Source organism: Centroberyx gerrardi, chromosome 9 (genome assembly GCF_048128805.1).
Source record: "Centroberyx gerrardi isolate f3 chromosome 9, fCenGer3.hap1.cur.20231027, whole genome shotgun sequence".
Classification (NCBI taxonomy): domain Eukaryota; kingdom Metazoa; phylum Chordata; class Actinopteri; order Beryciformes; family Berycidae; genus Centroberyx; species Centroberyx gerrardi.
In genome coordinates, this window is record NC_136005.1 from 16,849,662 (window position 1) to 16,865,654 (window position 15,993).

The 15,993-nt window shown below is 44.5% G+C and overlaps 1 protein-coding gene across 1 annotated transcript in view; it reads left to right on the forward strand.

The window, feature by feature from the left end:
- The window catches only part of scfd2 (sec1 family domain containing 2), a 79,667-nt gene that overhangs the window by 22,427 nt on the left and 41,247 nt on the right, over window positions 1-15,993 (forward strand). Inside the window, exon 5 of the mRNA XM_071895657.2 lies at window positions 15,026-15,320. Within this exon, the coding sequence (XP_071751758.2) occupies window positions 15,026-15,320 (295 nt within the window). The remainder of the gene's footprint in view (window positions 1-15,025; window positions 15,321-15,993) is intronic.

Below are 15,993 nucleotides of genomic sequence, written 5' to 3' on the forward strand. Positions count from 1 at the left end.
GATGTTAAGGGAGACCTTTGACTCTAAAAGAAGGCTTTATCTGATTGAATGTTTGGAAAGTTCATGGTAGAGCAATGCAAGACAACTCCAGCAGCATCTTGGTGACATGGGAGCCAGTCGGTTGGCAGAGGGCACTGTGTTTGATTTGAGCAACCACAGCATACAGATCCCAGTCCTGTCTAACTGTAAATGTTTAAATGTTTATGGGTTTTGACAACATTAGCTGTATCTGGTTTTCTTCTCAGCTTTTAACTGGAGCTGGTATTTGCATTTGTTAGGAACTATGTGGATGAAAAAATGCATGCAGCTTCTCTTTTCTTTTTTTTTTTTTTGTTTGGCAAGGTTGACTTTTGTTGTTCTTGGAATCATCTTGTATGAGCTAGAAATGAAACTCATCTGTGGAAGGATTTTTAGGGAACGGACCACTCTGCTCCCCCCATAACTTGACTGACAGCTGGGCACAGAGAGGAGGGAGATGCTCTAGGCTCTCTGCTGGGGTCTGGAAGTGCTTAAATATTCTTCTATCGCGCCCTCATTCCGTATATCTATTATTTTCTCTCTTGGTTTCGAATGTCTTTCTTTTTTTTCTTGCAGCTTTTCCACCGCTAACTCTGCCTCTCTATCTCCTTCCCATACGCTTTCTTTCTTTTGTCATTAGTGTGATTGGTCTCATGTGCTGATTTGTAGAAATGTGTCTCATTATATCTCTGGTCTATATCTGGAGCAGAGGGGTGAATCTGGCACAGCAGTGTTAAGAAGGACCGTAACCACATGCTGGAACATCCTTTGAGAGACTGACTCAAAATGAAACCAGAGAGGCCTTCAGCAGTGCATATGTATCAGTAAAATGTTTGTAAATGGATTTGTTCGAAAATGCCTCAGAACAATTGCCAAAATACTGGACATGTTTGGGCAATCATGACAATAGCCTCCTGGTACACAGATAGCACACAGAAACGGTTATTTTCAATTAGCTACACGTACTATAAATAGAATATGTCGAAATAACTAGAACATTGTTATACTGTGAGGTTGTTGTACGAGAGTATAAGACATTTTGATAGGCCTACAGTTTTGATGAAATTTTTCCACTGCCTGCCATGGCGGATACCAGCTAAGGCCAAAACTAAGATGTTCCAGCCAAAGCTACGCTACTTTTTATCCAATTGGAAAACTTGATTTGAAAACATGTGAGGGAAAACCTCACTAATTCCTGTGTTCTCCCCCTCCAGCTTTCATCTGGAGTGAACTCATATGCCCCAGTTCTCCTCTGCTATTGTTCTAAGCGAGGGATACTGGGAGACACATGTGCGCCTGTTTGTCCCACTGTTGTTTTCATGGAAATGGGGAAAAGGAATGAAAGTAACCCAAAACGAGCACCGACGCCGAACCGCTAATTATGAGTGGGAGGAGGGATGGAGGGGCTGGAGGAGGAGGAGACGGGTTTCTCATACGCCTGCCATGTGCCCCCTCACCCCCCCCCCACCTCCCGCCCCCCGACTCTCCTCCCTCTCCGCCCCTCTCCCTCTCCCCTCTGTTGTGAGTTATTTAAGATGCTGAGCGCTCCCCCTTTCATGTCTGCAGTTGTGATGTCTCTGTGTTATGAGCGCTGTTTGTCTAAACATCGTGGGCCAACAGCAGAGATGTCTGCTCCTCTCCCCTCTCCCCTCTCATCATGGCAGGAGGGAGGATAGATATTGACAGAGACAAGGTTTACGGCCGTATGCATGGCGTGCTGCTTTGTGTGTTTGTGAGTGAATCTGAGAGGCATAAATTAATTTACACCGTGTGTGATCTGATGAGTGTGTGTGTTCAGTTTGGGTGGCCATGTTTGTGTTTGAATTGTCATGAGCTTTCAACTGCTTTTCACTTGTTTATTGTGGTTATTAGTATTTCATTGTAGATAAAATGCTGCAGTTATTCAAATGATAGGTTTAACACATAGCTCTGACTGAGGGGGTCAGAAGTTCAGATGTCCATGTACTACAATGTGCAGAACACTACCTTTTAGTGGGTTCTTTAACTAACCACCAGTCCACATCCTGTACAAAACATAATAATACAGATGTTAAACTGCAGAATCCAAATTTTATTTCTGCAAGTTTGCATTAAAGTCTATTTGAAGTTGGCTGACTCTACTCATAGTTTGTTGTGTCTTTTTCATTTCTTTGTATGGACAAAACTTCAGCAAGAACCATTTTTGTTCAGAATTCAAATTCTATATTATATGCAGAAAATAAAAAATGTTTAGCTAACTGATGATGATGAATGCAGATTCTCCAAGCTATTTGACCTGACATCTAGTTTTTTATTCATTTTATAATCATTTAAACATCACAGTAAAAGTATTTGAATATCTTTGTTTGAATGTTTTAACTAAAATATAGAATTTTTGCTTATAATATCAACTCTTATAAACTGTAGGTGTCTGATGGTTCTTTCCACATAGTCTTTAATATAAAAGTCTATAAAAATGTAAAATGTATTCATATAATTACATTCATAACCATTAATGGTTATTAATGGTCATTCTATATGTTTTCATTTTTATGTTTTTCATAAAATGTTTCAAAATACAAAATTTGCTATTACATATTTCACCTTTTGTTACATTTCTTTCCACAGGTGTATCTTTATCACACTGTTAATGTTTTTTTTAACCCAGAATCTCTCTCGCTGTCTCTCTCTCTCTCTCTCTCTCTCTCAAATCTAGATAGATTTCAGAAGCTATTAGATTAGAAAGTGTATGGTTGTGGGAAAATTACTGCCAAAACAACTTGTGGTTGAGCTGAAGATGAAAAATGAATAGATGATATTCGCTAAAGGGGTAGGGCTTTGAAGATTCTACCATATAGACCATGGAGTGGCTGCACACTGACATTGTAACTCTGATGGTCTTAGCGGTGTTTGGAGAAGCGGTGCCTCTCTGCTAGTGTGATGTGTTTAGACCTTGTTTAGCAGCTAGGCTCTGCACTGCATCAGAGGAGAGACAGACAGACATGCAAGGCATTAGTGATGTGTTTACCATCTGTCCAGGAAGGCAGACATGATGAGAAAGGATGAGGAAGAGAGACATTTTCACGGTGTAGGAAGGGAAACTGGAGGGGGTTGTCTGAAGATTTACTGCCAGACATCAACCGTTACTTATCAGAGAGGTCAGTCAAACAGTGCTATACCCTCTGTGGCAGACTGTCATCCTTAACTCGGAATAAAGGCCTGGGATTTTTGAAAGAAGTTGTCGAAGATGCTGTCATGTTAAAGCGAGAGACCCACCTTGAATATGAACTGCAAAGGGGGAGAAAGCCATGTAGGAAACAGCTGCAGACGTTCTGAAACCGCCGCTGTCCTAAACTCTGAACACCCAGATAGAACTTGAGAGAATTTTTGTCCTGTCACATCGGGCGCAGCCTCAGAGAAATGACGCACGCGGCCAGTCAGAAAGTGTGAGAAACACCGGCAAGCTGTTGCCTTCAGTTGCTGAGGAGGATGCTTGACGTGTGACGGGATCACAGTGTGTGACCCAAGAATTCTGGGAAATGAAGGTGATCCATTAGACCCTGGGGAGAGAAGGTAAAGGTCCGACACAGGATGGAATGAGGTAGAGGAATGGCGTTTGGAGGGGTGATGGGGTGCATTTTACCCTGGCCTTAGTATGGTGTAGCAATCCAACCACACCTCCCCCCCCTCCTCTCCTCCAGCTCTATCTCAGCCCATAATCACACACATGGGCCTTCTTGCAAAACCTCAGCGGGGCCTTATTTGATTAGAGCTGTGTTATTGTACTCGTGAGTTACTGCAGCTCTGAGTTTATTGAAGATATAAGTTATGATTTCTCAGAGTTATGGTAGCCATGGAGGAATTCTCATCACGCCAGGACAGTCTAAGGGTCAGTGTGATTTGGACGGACCAGATTTCATGCCTTCGCAAACAGGAAGATGAGGGGGAGAGAGACAGGGAAGCATTGTGGAGTTGGTTAAGGCATTGAGAAAGAGGGATAGAGAGAAGATAGAGGAAGACAGAAGATGTATTGAGTCCCACACCAAGTAAAAAAGAGGTATATTAGTGGTTTGAGCTCCTCTACTCCCCCTCTCTCTGCCAGTGTTTTTAGCTGAGCTGCGGGCTAAAGGCTCTGGGAATGTTTGTGCAGTAGAAACCCTGGCTGTTGTTGTTTGTATTGTTCTATTTCAGCCTGCGTGTAGAACCAATGTCAGCAGACCCGGCACTGTGTTTTCTTTTCATACACAAACACACACACATATAAAGAGCAATCAGCCGTGCACTCATCACCCTGTCTGTCTCCATCCTGACTCCAACACCTCCTGCCTTCAGCCCCATCCTTGTCTGCGGGTCAGAGTATTTTTCTTTGGCCTTTTCATGCAGTCAATGTGGGTCAATGCTCAAATGAATGCTGAAAAGAAAGGGCTCGGGTGTGTGTTGTGTAAAATATTGATCGGGGGTGCACACAGTCCTCTAAAACCTCCAATATCCTCGGTGTTATTACGGATGGAATTAGGGGGGGGAAATGGGCGTTAGTGTGTTTGCAGAGGGATCGCTGTGTGTTTGCGCTCTCTCTCGCTCTAGCTGCTGCTTGCACGTTGTGTCTAACCCCGCACCGCTCCCATAAACACAAGCTTAACACATTCACCTTCTGTTGCCTGCGTGCGTGCGTGCGTGTGTGCGTGTGTGTCAGTCAGGCGAGGGTCAGCAGTGTTTTGGTGGGGTCGAGTGCGGTTCCATGCAACCTGTGTTAGCGGTGGCACGCTTGCATGTACGCTGACAGAGGACTGCTGTGTGTGCAGAATGCCACTCTCTCTCAGCTCTTAGATTACTCACAGAAAGAGCTTTCTCTTCATGCCCCACTGCTCTGATACACTGAACGTAGCACCGAGTGACTAGTCACCGTGTTAAAATGACACCTTTATGCTTACGGCAAGGCAACCTCTGTGAGCATAAGTCTGTACATGTGGCAAGAGATTAAAAGGATAGCTGTTGAAAAAGTATGAGTTGTGCTATTGATTTGGCAAAAAAATGTCATAAAGAATAGTTGTACTGAAACATTTGAACAGTGAAAATGTAAATAGTTTGGGGTTTGTTTTTTTTCAATCTAACCCCATGTTTTTTCTTTGGCTGTTTTTTCTCTGGACTTTTATTTTGAAAATACCCCTCCCACCCCCTCCACCGCTACCCCTCACTGTGGCTTCTATTTCGTTGCTCTTTTTTCTTTCTTTCTTTTGTGTGAACCGTGGGTTTCCAGTAAAAAAGGATGAATAACTGGCAGAATATGTCTGTAACTGTTTATCATGCGGTCCCACCCGATTAATGCCTTTATTGCATTGTATGTGCCTGTGTGTGTGCATTTGTGTGTGTGTGTGCGTGTGTGCGTGTGTGTGTGGATCCCGCAGGTCACCATCCCCTTTGTCTACTTATTGAAATAGAAACCTCTCTTGTTAGCCCCATGCCCAGAGAGTAACCATGATGATCATTCATAATTGCCTGGTAAATAGAAAATTAGGCTGAGTCACATCACAAGTACGGTCACCAGAGAGCATCATGTGGCCCAACACACTCACACCACCGTCACCAAGGCGATAACATCTCTCAGTGGAGGTCTCACTCTCTTTATCTACATTTCTATCTCTCCTCTCTCCTCTTTTTCTCTCTATCCCTCTCTTTTTGTTATTGTCTGTCTTTCACAGTTTTGGAGCAAAAAAAAAGGTCTTGGTTAACATGTTCAAGTACTCTTAGCCAAGGTATTTTTCCCTTGACAGGATTGAGTGTTTCTTTAGTTGCAAGTTTATTTTGAGCGTAATTCATGTGTACGTCCACCCAGGTGTGTGTATGAGGGCGAGTTTTAAAGAGAGAGAGCAAGGGAGAGGGAGGGAAATGTACGTAGTTGTTTCCTGTATCTCTAATGAGTGTACTGTAAATGTTTGGAGAAGAGCAGCCGTGTGTAGGTGTGTTTGTCAGTGTCTATGATAAAGATACAAGTTGCCGGGAATGTCGGGACTATGATTTTGACTATATTTACACACACACAAACACACATGCACGTCCAAATGCACGCTCCTCCTTCCCCTCCCTCCGTAAGGCTTAGCACCACCTTCCCTTGAAACAGATGTGCACATGTAGGGCCTCTCTTTCTGTTACACATACCACACACACACACAGAGACACGTCACACACACACAAACACACACACAAACACACTGAGTTACCTCTGTGACCTCTGTATTAATGTGGGGATTAGAGGAGAGGCACTGCTTCTCCCCATGTGCAGCACCAGAGTGTCAGGCCACCTTCTCAGCACACACACACACACACACACACACACACACAAACACAACCCTCCTCCCATGAGGGACAGAGAGCAAAACAGCTGTACCTCAGAGTAATGACTCACTTCAGAGTACTCCAGCCAATGACACGGCTCTATGGTTATTCATGATCAGTTCCATGTTTTATTCAAACTTCACTAGAGAAAACCACACCCTGACAAAGTCCTGCATCCACTACAGCCTCTGTCAGACCGCCTGGTTCGTAATGATGGCAGGGATAACGCTGAGGTCAACACCGCAGAATTCACTGTCGCACCGCCACGATCCACCTAACACATACAGCTAATAGTTTAAAAATATCTAACACTTCAACTCCAAGCCATTTCCTGTGTATTGAAGCCTTCTCTTGGATGGAGGGACGGAGCGTTGGAGGGAACGAGGGAGGCAGACGTGGTTCAATCTGTGGAGGCCAGGACGTAGGCGTCCCGGGCTCAGCATGGTACAACAGTGCCCCCCAATGTCTGCAAGGGTCCACAAGCTCTGGAACCAACTTGGAGCCCACATCCCTCACATGCAAAAATATTACCTCCCTCTTTTTCTGATTCTACATACCTATAAATATATTATTCTTCAGTTAAATTATTCTCAGAAAAGCATAGGATCGTAATTATTTGCTATTACACAGTTACAAATTTGCATTCATCGTGCTTGACCCTGCCAGTCAAGCCAAACTCTTATTTTGAAATAGCCCCCCTCTTTTTCTTTGCACTGGTTACACTCATTCACCCTCCCTCCGCTCCCTCCTCCCCATGTGTGAGACAGAAACTGGAATCAGATGGACTGCTTTAATCCTTCTCGCTACACATCTCCTCATTAAAACAAAAACAAAAAACATGAGGCGAGGAGAAGAGTGATGAATATCTTGTATCGTGTCCGTATCATGTTTCTGATTGGCTGCGATGAAAAATGAAACTGAGCGAATGCAGAATGTTGAAGTCACTTGTTTTGCTGTGAATCTCATTGGATAAACTGTGGTTGTTTCACTCCGCTCCGTCTAGAAACTGTCTGTTTACCTCAGGAAGTTTTCTCCCTGCTGGAACCTCCAGAGTCAATTAGTAGTGGATGTAATGTACTGTCCTTGGCAGTATTAGAGGGTTGTGTGTGTGCGTGTGTGTGTGTGCGTTTGTGTGTGTGTGTGTGTACGTGTGTCTACTCATGAATGAGCATGATTCAGTTTCTCTCAGTGTGAGAAAAGTGCGGGAGGTTTTACATGGCCCAGGGGTTCGTGGCTGCAAAGCAACTCTCATCTGGTGAATTACGCCATAATCTGTTGCAGCCTATGTGGCAAAAAACAGCCTCACTAATTCCCCCATGTTTCCAAACACTTGGAGTTGTACGGCTTTAATACGCATGTTCATATTAAGCCTACTTGCACAGTTTCTGTCTTGCTTTTTTCGCCAACTAGCAGCATACCGAAGGAGCTGTGGTTTTCAGTGATACATTTGAAGCTGTGTGTGATAAGCAGGCGGGGTGTCGTGTGCCTGGCGGACAGAGTCCAGCCACAGTGACCAGCGTGTGGCTGACTGGCGGTGACAGGGTGGAGCGTGGGGACTGTGTGTGTGTTGTGTGTTTGTGTCTGTGTTTGGGTCCTGTGTATACAGCCTCCTCTAAATTACAGCCCTCCAGCCCTGAGCCAGGCCAACCTTTGACACACACACTCACACACAGAGAGAGAGAGAGAGAGAATGTTGCAGAGAGAGTAGAGACTACTATGTGAGAGTTGACTAAAGGAGATAAAAGGTGAAAGGAAGATGGGCTGATGTAATACACAGGTATTGAAAGATTTTGCCACAGCAGCCCTGTGTTGACAGTGAGGCAGCTGTCCATCCATCCCTCCTCCAGTGAGCTGACCTGCAGCTGTGTGTCTCTGGGTCCACGAGTCCATTGGTTTCTGTCCCACCAGCCCAGTGTGTGGGTCCATGACCAGAAACAAAACAGGCCGGCCTCACACGCTTAGGCTATGTGTGGCAATGCAGGCCTCATTTATCTCAGGAGATTTATGTCTGTGTTTCTATAAACACAACGGGCATCAGGCTGATGGAGCCAGGCCAGGGGTCACCTTACCTTTAAGAGCTTTTCCATCCACAGTGCTGCCTATCTTCCCATCGCTCACTTGTTCTGAGTCCAACTATCTGTCCCATCAAGTAGTCTTATCTTTCGCCATTTCTGTTTCTCTGTGTCCCTTTTCCTCTTTGTTCTTTTTTCTGACTTTGCTCCTCAGCTAACCCTAATCCTAACCCTTTATGTGTAAGTCTATGTTTTATTGTTTTTTTGTTTTATTTTCTGAACTGAGACATGCAGGAGTTATGACTGACGGACAAGCCACAGTTTAATGGTCTGGCTGAGAGGGCTGATGTAGAGAAGGGGATTTTTAAAAACAGACTCCCAAGAAGGTTTATTGGCATGCCAGAAGCCCACTTCTAAGGTCTTATTTATGAGCATCAAGCATCTGACATCTGACTGGAGAGATTGAATGATATTGCACCTTCATTACATTCTGTAATTTAGTATGTAAGTATGAATAGACTTATTGTAATGCAAAGCCCTTTTTTTATTTTCTTTCCCCATTCTCAGTGTTTTGTTTAGTCAGCAGGATCATCTTGTGGATGATAATGAGTCTGGAGGTGAAGCCAGTGACACACATTACAACAGATATATAAACACACACACACACACACACACACACACAGAGAGAGAGAGAGAGAGAAAAACAACTGTCTCTATCAATGGTTTTCTCACTTTTAGCCAATGGTAATTTCTTAAACATTAATATTTATATTATTTTTAAATGGGAATGACATGTTGTGAGGTCGTTTTGAACAAATTAACTGCATGATTACATTGATTGGTTATATTCCACTGTTCAGCATACTGTATATGATCCTGTGTGCAGACAGTTCAGCTGTGCAGACTTGCTCTTCCTTGTGTTTAGAGTCATGTTTCCGCTCTCCTTTTTAAAGACTTGGTGAGTTGTCCACACCTTTCACACAAGACAGAATAATGGCTGTAAAAAGAGAGCCAGAGATAAACTTTATTTTTCCGTTCCGACTGGACTTAAGGCAAATTTCCGTCTTTTGATAAACAGAAATATTCCGGTGTACCTATTCTAGGATTCATCAGTGTCATCACCGCAGGTTACAATGAGCATGTGTCCCTACCTAGATACTGCACAAGTGTGAGTGTGCTGGCAGGCTCAGATAAGGCACAATCGTCTACAAAATGTCAAGGCCTTTGTGAGTTTGGTCTGGGTTTTGCCCTTGTTTACATGTTCGAAAGCTTGCCAGTCTTTCTCACAGTGAAGCCGTTCTTGTTTATGTATTCCAGCTCTTCCGCTACAAATCAATAAAGAGTGTGCTTGCTGTACATAATTTAGAGTCAAAGTTTAGTTGCTATCCCCTCATCAAGATTTATGCCTCTTGTTTTTTAGAGGCTTGCTTATATTCCTTCCAGCTTTGCGTGTTGTTGTTATTTGTGAATGCAAATTGGATGTGATTATGTGTTTGCAAATAGGACGCATGTGTGCCTTTCCAAAGGCATGCAAATGAGTTTATTATTCTGGTTGCTATGGTAATGGTAAACTGTGACATCAATGTAAGGTGACTCCTGGCCAGGGCATCTTTCCTTGACCAGAACAACTGACCTGTAGCCAACTTTGTTCTTGCTCCCATAAGGCCCCCCACCTGCAAACCCCCACCCCTCCCCCCCTGCCCTCGGGCCTAGAAAAAGGTTCATTGTGCAGGCAGGGAGCGAGGCGAAGCGAGGCCTGGTTCTGGTTAGCGCGCTGTGCTGCATCTGAAACACTCACCTTCCTCCAGGGGTTGCATCTGGAGCTGGTTTCCTGTTCAGGCTGTGCCGGGCAGGGGCGGAGTTTGGCCCGGCTCTGTGATTGGGCGAGATCGAGGCTTTATGGACCCCAGGATGGTTAGGATTGCCAAACAGTAATCTGTCAATCAATGGCATACAGATTCAAACCAGAGCTTAATGCAAGAGACATTATGATTGGTGCAGAGGCCTAACCAGGACGTCAGTGATGCCCCAGTCCTCCATCAACAATCCAGTGGCTAGTTTAGTATCAGCCAATCTGCTAAGCCTATTCATAGAACAAAGAAGTGTTCTGTTCTATTTTTTATCTAAAGTCAGTCTTTCTTTGGAAAACATTGTGTCATGATAAGAAACTCAGTTGTAGTAATTTAAAGTAATGACTTTATTTCAGTAATTGCATGCCCCAACATTAGCATTGTTTTGACAGAGTAATGCCATCGTTATTCTATAATTGTGTGTAATGGTCACATTAGCGCATGGCAACGGGACCAGTGGATTCAGTAATGGTGTGTAATAATAACGTAGGCTTCCTGTTATTTCTGCAGTTATGGTGTAGTACAGGCCATGGGCACTTCCCCTAAACCTAGCCTGTTTTTAAAGAGTGGACCTTAAATTCCACATGAGTTTAGCAGCATACATTTAGAAGCTGTCATTCAGAGGACTTTTACAGGTTTTGCTGAGGAAAAAGTTTGACGGAAAGCGGAAGGGGGTTTATAGAATCACGGAGGTCTTAATTGATTGAGCTGAGTTCTTGAGGTTCAGATTGTCACTGCACTTAGCATTAGATGAATGCTGAATGTTTGAATGTTGCAGTTCAGAAGCCACTGTAATGTTCAGCTGGTACGATCCAGAGTGCTACAGTAAGCATTCTGTGTTCTGCTCCGTTCTGTTCCTAGAGGTGTGCAGCACAGCACACTACCTCTCCAGTGAGCCCAGTGCCAGGGCTTTGAGCCAGGCATTGTAGAGTTTAGCTGCAGTGCTGGAAAGAGTCAGTCTTCCCGCTCAGCTTCACTCAGTTCTGTACCAAAGACCTCCATTTCCTGCTCTGGCGCCATGGCATGCAGCTGACAGCAGCTTTTATAGATCTCCTGAAGGGACCCAGTCACATGCTCCCTCTCACACATGAACACACACTGTACAGTACATATGTGCACATGACATACACACATACACACACAGGATTAGGCGAGGTATAGGGTGCAGATATACAGAAACAGTATAAAGGGACCATGAATCAAAAGGACAAAGAGGAACTTTGGAGATAAGAGAAGGATGTGGAAAGAGATGAGTGACAGCAGAAATTGTGTTTGAATTGTATAGATTTTAATTTGTCATGCTCATGTTGAATGTTGAACTCAAAAAATGTATTTCTTGAATGAATGAATTCAAATGAATGCATCAGTTTGCTATCTTGCAGACAGCTAGTATTGTTTACATGAATAATCAGGTACATAAAAACTAGTTTTTCTGCACAAGAAGGGGGAAGATTCTTCAATAGAATGGAGAGGTATAGGTATCTGTATGATTTATTTTCACAAGGACAGATATTGTTAACTTATATTATCTAGTTTCCAATATCTGTACATGGAGATGGCCAGCACACATATACAGTACATTGAGGGTAGTAGCCCTTGCTTAGAGGCACTTCAGCAGTACTGGATAGTGTTGGTACCTCAGATCGAACCAACAATGATTCCAGTACTAGGCAGCCACCCTAACCAACCGGCAACCCTGTCACCCAGTAGTGAAAGCTACAGGTTGTTATAGCACGATAGAAGAAAGCGGGGTTCCTGCAAGGGGGCATCAGTCAGAGGGAAAATATTTTGTTGGGGTGCCTAGAGGCCCAGGAGGTAACACTGGGTCAAGTTTGAGTATTCTTGACAAATGATGTGGGGCCCAGAGTCCCTCACAGCTCCTCTCTCCGCTCCTTTCTCCGCTCCTTTCACCTTCTCTCCACTGACCCATACTAAGCGCTTCCTAGGCCAAAATTACATGGTGGCAGGTACGTCTCTGCTCTGGTCAGAACGAAAATGCAAAGCCATTAGAAGCCTGCGATGTATTTTGTTGACCGTGGGCATGCTTTGCTGAGAGCCTGGAGGATCGTATGGATGTGCTCCTGGACATGCATGGACAGCAGTGTAGGAGATCCGTGGTTGTTCCTTTTGTGAAGTGAGAGATGAAAGAGAAAGCGCTTACGCTGTTCGCTTCACCATGAAACCCTTGCTTCCTTTGTCTTTTTCTCCTCACTCAGTTCCACCAGCAAACAGAGCAAGGGAAATATCGCAAAACATTGTTTGGCAGACAGAATGCGTGCAGCTTGGAGAGGTATTTGATTTCACAATGTTTAAGAAGAAAAATGTGTGGTGAGATTGTGTGTGTGTGTGTTTGAACGGTCCCTAGGGGCGAGCGGTTGGCTGGGGCTGAGGCAGGGAGGAGGTCTTGTTGGAGTGAACAGACGACCAAGAGCTCATTCAGCCTGGAACGACACAGGAGACACCCCTGATACCTTGCATATTGGGCGGATGTGACTGATGCAACGTCTGACGCAGATGTCACATTCAACGGTGTCTGTTGATGCCATAGCAACATCTTTCACTGCGATGATATCTGTCTTCAGCTGTACATTATATTTTTGATCCAGGAAATCATTAACATCAACAGAGTCACTGAAGTTGAACTTTTGGCATGTACACACTCCATGAGGGACATTTCCAAGATAGACTTCTCCACAGCCGCTACTCTGTGAGGGACGCTCAGTCAGTTCTGTGGCTTTGGCCCTCTATCTCAAGGTCTGATCCAGAGGTCTGATTGTATTGCATCTTTGGCTCGGTGAAGGGTTCTTCTGGGTCAGACACCAGATCCCCCCAGTGGGCCCACCACAGGGTCCACAAGCCCTCAGTCTCCAAGCAGAGAGGAACACAAAGCTCCTAACAGAGAAATCCCTCATTAAAGTGAAATCTATCCACAGACGCATCTGTAGCCTGATCTGACACAAACATGCCATCTCTCTGTCAACAACCATTCCCCCTTTTCTATCGTCTGAGGCTCCCTCTTTTCAACTAATAGTTCAGTACATTTCTTGCCTCCTTCTCTTTCCCACTTTCTGTCTCTCACTTTCTCTCTGTCCACTCCATGACCCCATTGTCTCTCTTTTTCCGCCTTTCAATCCCCCATTTTTCATTTGTCTCTCCTGCTGTTCATCAGCCCGGCAGTACAGCAGAGAACAGATTAGCTCCACACCCTTGTTTTATAGGTCTATGAGCTCACCCTGGTTGAGAGTGGCCAGTGTTCTGTAAAAGGTCCTGTGATCTACATCATTTGGACTAGAGCACAACCATCATGAGGGACCATTCAGACCCACTCAGACAGGCTCACATAAACAGGTCACTGCACCTAAACACTGCCCAAAATGCTGCCTGTGTGTGTGTGTGTGTGTGTGTGTGTGTGTGTGTGTGAGACAGAGAGAGAGAGAGAAAACAGTTCAGTACCCATGTAACAAACATGCAAATCCAACCAAAGAATGAAACAAAAATTAATGTTACCTCACCTACTTTTGGAGCTGTAAAAATTAGCGAATGGAACGATGAGCTCACTCACACTGCACTTGTAATTTAAACACCTACAGAATCAAATCAAAATCAAATCAAACTTTATTTATATAGCACCATTCAGGCAAGCAAATGCAATTCAAAGTGCTTTTCAGAATAATAAAAAGACAAATCAAATGTAAAAAACAGTATAAAAGATGAAAAACGAACAAATAAAATGCAATAAAACAGCAATAATAATAATAAGAAAAAAAGGAAAATCCTTATGCAAAGACTAGGCTAAAAAGGTAGGTTTTAAGATTCCTTTTAAACATGCTCACTGATGGTGAGTTCCTCAGATCCTCTGGCAGGCTATTCCAAAGACAGGGACCATAGACACTAAAGGCTGTCTCCCCATAGTTCTTGGTCCTCGTCCTTGGAACAAGAAGAAGTCCGGTACCAGAGGACCTGAGAGATCGACTAGGCTCATACCTTAAGAGCATATCAGAAATGTACTGGAGGCCTAGGCCATTAAGAGATTTAAACACTAATAAAAGAACCTTAAAATCCACTCTAGAACATACCGGTAACCAATGAAGTGATTTTAAAATAGGGGTGATGTGTGCTCTCCTGTTGGTCTTTGTCAAGAGGCGTGCAGCGGCGTTCTACAGTATTACCGAGGTAGTGTATTACCAAGAATATTTTAATTTTGGTTTGAAGGGGCATTAAGAAATCTATGACTTTTATGGACTTCTATTGGCTACCAAGGAAATGCAACAACATCGACCAGTCTCTGGCATAGCTTACGATGGCCTGTAATTGACATGAATAATAAAATCACATTTTCACAATAGAAATGAGTAACAGCAGAGATCCAAAAGAAATGTCTAGTGAAGAGGTAATATATCATGATGCAAATTACTGTAATAATAGTACTGCTTTGTCTTTTGCTTTTTTGGCTTGAGAAAGAAATGTCTTGCAACACTGGTTGCTCGCTCGTAGCATCACTGACCAGTTGAAAATGCTAGTAGGAGGAGGGAGGGGGTGTTGAGGTGGGGGTGGGTTGTTCCAAAATAGAGTATAGAGTTTTAAAAGCCAGAAATCTCAGCACCTGGCGCAGTAACTGCTGAGTGATTAGTACTGATCAACAACCTCATCAAGCCCCAGCAGACATGATCATTTTGTGTCATGGGACAGTAAAAATCGTACTTGTTGCACAACTGCTCTGTTTCTGCAAAGTACCGTAATTGCTGTCTTGCAACTAACCACTTGTTTTGTGTGTGTGTGTGTGTGTGTGTGTGTGTGTGTGTGTGTGTGTGTGTGTGTGCGTGCGCGCCACAGGCTCTCGGAGACTCTGATTTCCCTGCTGTGCTGAGGCAGCTGCTGCCCTTGATGAAGCCTCGTGGAGGCGAGGACGATACGGGCTCGGGGTCGAGGTCGGGGGAGGAGGAGTGTGGCCCCGACGAGCTGATCCTCCTGCTGGTCTACCTGTACTCCCTGGCTGAGGAGGCGCAGCCCGCAGACCAGGATGACGAGGAGGAGGAGCTGGAGAAGCTGGAGAGGGAGCTGATAGGGGCGCTCACCCTGGTCATCACCCGAGAGACGGAGCTCAGCCCCCTGCTCCAGAAACTGACCGGTGAGAGAGACTAAATCATGATGACCTCCAGTAATGTGCTTAGTTTCTCAGGGTCGCCGATGCTCTAAGAGGAGAGGAAGAGAGTTAGAGAGTGGGAAGGGCTGATTGTTTATCTCCTCTCTCATCCTCCTGTCCTGTTAATGGGAGGATTATGTCAGAGATCTCACACCCCATCCCTCTCCTGCTCTCCTTGTATCACTCTCTCTCTCTCTCTCTCTCTCTCTCTCTCTCTCTCTGTCTCTCTCTCTCTCTCTCTCTCTCTCTCTCACACACACACACACACACCGTCAGGTCACGTGGTAAGCAGCTACACAAACAGTCGACTGTGGGAAAGTCTGAACTTTGTGTGTGTGTGTATGAGTGTGAGAGAGAAAGAGAGTGAGAGTGAGAGAGAGAAATTGGAACACCATGCCCTGCACTAACCTCTGCAGCCCCTCCACTTCCCTCCAATGATATTTACCTGTACAGCATCTACACAAATAGCAATACCTTTTGTTCATGGTCCATAGTTTAGCCTTGCCGCTTTCTACCAGTCACCGGTGTCTGTGTACTGGTTTCCCTGGTCTCTCTGTGTGGTTCTAGTCTTTGCTGGTTTAGCTGAGCTGGTCAGAGCGGCTCAAGGCCACTTGTGATGATGAATTAACGGTCTACCTCCAGACCACAGCCCACTGTA